At 41.0% G+C, this 6,000-nt stretch overlaps 1 protein-coding gene across 1 annotated transcript in view; it reads left to right on the top strand.

The window, feature by feature from the left end:
• The first annotated feature begins 908 nt into the window (after window positions 1-908).
• Window positions 909-6,000, top strand: part of LOC122555509 (suppressor of tumorigenicity 14 protein homolog) — an 83,936-nt gene continuing 78,844 nt past the window's right edge. Inside the window, exons 1-3 of the mRNA XM_087992712.1 lie at window positions 909-3,624; window positions 4,417-4,648; window positions 4,825-4,949. Of these exons, the coding sequence (XP_087848838.1) occupies window positions 3,526-3,624; window positions 4,417-4,648; window positions 4,825-4,949 (456 nt within the window). The 5' untranslated portion in view covers window positions 909-3,525. The remainder of the gene's footprint in view (window positions 3,625-4,416; window positions 4,649-4,824; window positions 4,950-6,000) is intronic.

Raw genomic sequence — 6,000 nt, 5'->3', positions numbered from 1 at the left:
TTGTTTGATGGTCTGTGGAACAACTCTCAACTTGCACTTTGCCAGATTGACAGGATCAGTGAGCTCTTGTCATTTCTGGTGTCTAAATCAACACCACCTTGTCGATCTGTTTTATTATTTTGACTGTTATGTAGTGGGTGTAATACAACTAAACAGTTCATGATGCCTTTTCAGAGAATATTTAAGAATCAACCACATTGCTGGGGTTTTGTTTCACATTTAGGCTAGCAGGTAAGGATGGTGGATTTCCTTCCCTGAAGGATATTAGTGAGCCAGATAGATTTTTCATGATGATTAACAATAGTTTCAAGGCCCTAAGACTAGCCCTTAATACCAGATTTTCCTTACCAGTAATGCTGTTATGGACATAATTTAAGTTTTAGAATTGAACTCTCTCCCTGTCCTCATGTCATATCCATGAATAGATTGTGATTTAATTTTTCCTCTTTTAAAATAATGATTGCATACTTCCCCCACCCTTTCTGTTGTAAAGGCTGCAACAACATTGTTCTGAAGTTAAATCAGAAGTCAGATTAATTCAAGACATGCTTAGATAAGAAGTATGTGAGTTTGGGAGGTGGAGGGAGCGATTTCTTTGCAACATAGGAATGCTCACAGTATAGAGGGAAGAGATCAAAGCAGAAAAGCTAAAGATATTATTCAGTTAGTAATAACTTAACTACAAAGAAACTGAAATAGTAACTTAGTCACATCCTTGTTTTTTGAGATGGAAAACAAAAGTCCAAAGCTTGAGTAAGCAGCCTAGAATTCCTTTGTGGGCATGGTTGGTTGGCTAGCCAGTGGTTGTCAAGTTATAAGCAGCATCTTCTCTTTAAAATTCTCTTCAAAGGTCTGATAAATAATTTTCTGAAATGTAAGTTCTGTTTTACTGTTTTAATTAACAAAAATTGTTTATTTTCAGAGAACACAGACACAGTTCATTATCTTTTTACAGGCAAATACATATAGATAGGTGTTAAAGTTATTTTGTCAACATTTCTTTTAATCTGAAAATGGCAGATGCCCCTCAAATACAATCACAGAAATAACAAAAAAGGGTTAGTGAGGGTCAACTAAAATTTAATACTGAAACACCTCCAAAACTCTTGAGACAAAAATAGAAATAGCTGGAAAACCTCAGCAGGTCTGGCAGAACTTTCTGAGGAAGAGTCACTTGACCCAAAATGTTAACTTTCCACAGATGATGGCAGACCTGCTGAGCTTTTCCTGCAATTTATGTTTTTGTCTCTGGTTTACAGCATCGGTTTTTACCCAAAAGTCTAGGACCACTAGGTTTTGTTTCTGCATGGTACATATAAAATTCAGAACTTTTTACACTTGTTTTGAACTAGCTGCTGATTGCAGGAAAATCATTTGTCCAGATCCTTAGCAAGGGGACAAAACATTTCTATGAGCCCAGAGCAAAACAGAGCAACAAAACTGGTGTAAGCATATTTACATGGAAAAGACAAGAGCATCCAAATTTCCTCAATCACTCTGTTTGTCTTACACCTGCCTCGGAGCAGATAGACAAGAAATTCTGCTCCCAACTGCATGTTTGTGAATCTAGTAAGTTGAACACAACAATACAATCCACAAGTGGCACCTTTCCACTGTTGCAGACAATGCCGGTGATCTGATAATGAAAGGAAACACTCAGCAGGTTCCTATATCAACTAAGAAACCATAAAGGATTCTCCTTCTCAACCTTGCCCCTTGTCTGAGGTGTAGTGACCCTCACCACCACCAATGGTCTATCTCGTAGAGTCATCCAGTGCATAAATAGACCCTTCAATCAAACTCATCCATATTGACTCATCCTATTTGCCTGTGTTTGGCCCATTTCCCTCTAAACTTTGCCAATTCATGTATCTGTCCATATTGTATTAAAACAGCAGTCCTATGGTCTGGTAAGACTATGGTGACTTTTCATTTTGTCTCTTGTGGCGTGGCGAGCCTATCTCTGAGCTAGGAGATCCAGGTTCAAAAATTCCTACCTGCTCCAGAACACTTTCAGAATATTGTGTGTAATTCTGGTCTCCTTCGTATTGGAAAGATGTTGTGAAACTTGAAAGGGTTCAGAAAAGTTTTACAAGGATGTTACCAGGGTTGGAGGATTTGAGCTACAGGGAGAGGTTGAACAGGCTGGGGCTGTTTTCCCTGGAGCATCAGAGGCTGAGGGGTGACCTTATAGAGGTTTACAAAATTATGAGGGGCATGGATAGGGTAAATAGGCAAAGTCTTTTCCCTGGGATCGGGGAGTCCAGAACTAGAGGGCATAGTTTAGGGTGAGAGGGGAAAGATATAAAAGAGACCTAAGGGGCAACTTTTTCACACAGAGTGGTACGGGTATGGAATGGGCTGCCAGAGGAAGTGGTGGAGGCTGGTTCAATTGCAACATTTAAGTGGCATTTGGATGGGTATATGAATAGGAAGGGTTTGGAGGGATATGGGCCAGGTTCTGGCAGGTGGGACTAGATTGAGTTGGGATATCTGGTTGGCATGGATGGGTTGGACCGAAGGGTCTGTTTCCATGCTGTACATCTCTATTACTATAACGTGGTTCGATTACAGCTCTGTGTGGAGTTTGCACATTTTCCCAGTGTCTGTGTGGGTTTCTTTTGTGTATACTGGTTTCCTCCCACAATCCAAAGATGTGCAGGTCAGGTGAATTGGCTGTGCTAAATTTGAAATAGTGTTCAGGGCTGTGTGGGTTAGGTGCATTTGTCAGAGGTAAATGTTGAGTAGTAGGGGAATGGGAATGGGGCTGGGTGGGTTACTCTCCCAGGGTCTGTGTGGACTTGCTGGACCAAATGGCCATTTTCCACACAGTAGAGATTCTATGGTTCTATCTCTGAGCAGGTTGATTAGAAAAGAACAAATTCAGCTTGTGTTTCCGGGCCAAAATAAAACCAAACAACTGCGGATGCTGGAAATCAGAAACAAAAACACAAATTACTGGAAAAACTCCGCAGGTACAGGCTCCTTCTTCAGAATGGGTCACTGGACCTGAAACTTTAACTTTGCTTTTTCCCCACAGATGCTGCCAGACCTGCGGAGTTTTTCCAGCAATTTCTGTCTTTGTTTCGTTGTGTAAACAGTACGTGAATACAGCAGATTGGACAGTATCTGACAGTCCACATTTGAAGCCGCCCGCCGTTTAGCAGAATTGGACCTGATGTTTGAGGAATACAAAGGCTCTGAACGAATAAGATTGTTCGGTGTCTCTAAAGCTGCTTTTGAAGACTCTCAATGGGGCGCAGGGCGGCGCAGTTTCCCCCACAGGACACGTGCCCTGTTGGTTAAGATTCCTGTGCAGTTTCTGCGCCTGTAATTCGCTGCCCACTTTCAGTTGGGCGAGCCCAGAGTGGCGCAAAATTCTTCTGGGATCGTGGGCTCTGAGGGGCTGCTGTAAAAATTGCTGGGAAAGGGCGTTTGAGAGAATAAATCCAGACAAAGTAGGATCTGGCGGTTTGTGGAAGCGAGTTGATCCTGAGGAGATTCTGCTTTTAACGAAGTAAGGCGATGTTAACTTTTTCAAAACAGAGGATCTCTGAGGTCTTCAGTGTTTCAGAAGCAGTTGCTCATCAACAAAAGCAGGTAACATCCACCAGTGGGCAACAGGTAAGGTGACATCGCCTGGAAAGATAAATCAGCTGAGTTTTAACGATCATGCTGAAAAAAAATTGAAGCAGTTTAAAATCTTTTTTAAAAGTCAAACCCATGAATTCTAAATACTTTTGTTATTGATGACAATTTCTTGGTAAACCTCAAAGCCTCGGAGGAAACATTTCTTTTCCATAGAGATTCATTATTTCATAAAATTACAATGCTAGGAGCAGTTTGCCTCATCAGGTGTAATTTATTTAGTGTATGATGTTTGAAATATAGACTCAGATAAAATGCGTTTCTTTCTGTTAATCAATTGTTTGTTATTAATCGTCAATTGCAAAGTTTAAACTGACATGTCACATTTCCGAGATTCACATTCGATAGATCTTGTTGTAACAAACAGAAATAAGCCACTCATAACAAAATAATTGCCCTAATCACAAAACTGATGTGCAAGTTACCTGATGCAATATAAATTTTAGTCTAAGCTTTTCTTATTTATTTAAATATAAACTATACTCAAGTGCACAATTTAAAACGAAACCGCAGCTGTTAAAGTTGCGTTTGATTTAAATATTTTTCAGTATCTATGGAAACAAAAAAAAACACGTTTCTTTAACAGCTTTGCCTTTCAAATATGTTGCCCCAGGATCAAAATTTCATGATGGACAGAGTTGCAAACCAGCTGAAATAACAATGAAAGTGTTTGAGTCACCATCTGCACTGTAAGTGTGACAATTATCGGAGAAATTCCAGTATACTTTAGGTGATCAAATTCTGTTTCTACTTTTTTTTCTTCTTCAGAAATATCCTATTGCAGATTGTAACAAAGAAAGCTTGCCCACCGATCAGTGTCTCAATCTCTCATCGGCCCATTCTGTTGGTCCATTAGCACTCAAAACCTACCTCTGCCCTCTGGAGTTCTCCTCCTACAATTTGGCAAGAAGTGAACCCTGCAGAAGATGGATCCTTGGCTCGTTGCCCATAATCCCTCTAACAGCAGCAATAATTGTTGTTGTCTTTTGTTACTGTTTCTGTAAGTTTAAATCCTGAATTTTGGTTACGTAAATAAGAAGTCAAGTGGCTACTCTGTAGGTTGGGTTGACAGTGCTGTATAAGTTTAGCTTCAGTGTCTATTTCAACTTAGCAGAAGTTCCATGTAGATACTATCTCCAGAATGTGGATGTAAGGTGTGATTGTTCTCCTTTTCAGCGCCTGCCATCTCCATTTTCTACCTGAGTGGAAGTCTAGAAATCTCTAACCTCACCTACACCAATGAGTTAGGAGACCCACGCTCACAGCAGTTTATTTCACAAGCACAGGCAGTTCAAAATTATGTGAGTTTCAAGTTTTTTTGACAGTACCATTTTGATCAGTAGCAAGTGTAAGTAAAGTAATATGTGTGGTTATGTTATGATAGTGCTATTATCTATGATCCATTTTAATGATTACTTTCACTTCGAGCAAGAAAATGCTTCTGAACCTTATGACATAATTCAAACCAAAAAGGTTACTATGAAGATAGCATTAATAAAGGGAAGAGTAGGTAGAGAGCAGATGAGTGCAAAAGAATTGGTGGCCTGAAATGCATCTACTTTAATGCAAGGAGTATAGTGTGTAAGGCAGATGAACTTAGGGCTTGGATTGGTGCCTGGGAGTATGACGTTATTGCAGTCACAGAGACATGGTTGAAGGAAGGGCGTGATGATTGGCAACTAAATGTTCCAGGATATAGATGCTTCAGACAGGACAGGGTAGGAAGTAAAAGTGGGGGGGGGGGGGGGGGGGGGGGGAGGGGTGGGGGGGGGGGTGGTGGAGTTGTATTGCTGGTCAGGGATGATATCACGGCTGTGCTAAAGGAGGACACTATGGAGGTCTTGGGTAGTGAGGCCTTATGGGTGGAGCTGAGAAATAAGAAGGGTGCAGTTACATTGTTGGGGCTGTATTACAGGCCTTCCAACAGTGAGCGTGAGGTAGAAGAACAAATAGATAAACAGATTATGGAAAGATGTAGAGGCAATAGGGTAGTGTTAATGGGGTTTTAATTTTCCCAACATTGACTGGGATACACTTAGTGTAAGAGGTCTGGATGGGATAGGATTTGTAAGAAGCATCCAGGAGAGTTTTCTAGAGCAGTATGTCAATGGTCCGACAAGGGAAGGGGCCATATTGGACCTGGTACGGGGGAATGAGCCAGGACAGGTGGTAGAAGTTACGCTGGGGGATTTCTTTGGGAACAGTGACCACAATTCTATAAGTATTAGGATACTCGTAGATAAAGATGAGAGTGGTCCTGAGGGAAGGGTACTAAACTGGGCCAAGGCCAATTATATCAAAATTAGGCAGGAGCTGGGAAATGTGGATTGGATACAGCTATTTGAAGGGAAG

This window comes from Chiloscyllium plagiosum, unplaced genomic scaffold (genome assembly GCF_037043375.1).
Source record: "Chiloscyllium plagiosum isolate Xiang-an unplaced genomic scaffold, Cpla_swu_hap1 HiC_scaffold_12, whole genome shotgun sequence".
Lineage (NCBI taxonomy): Eukaryota > Metazoa > Chordata > Chondrichthyes > Orectolobiformes > Hemiscylliidae > Chiloscyllium > Chiloscyllium plagiosum.
This window is presented reverse-complemented; position numbering and strand designations above follow the sequence as displayed.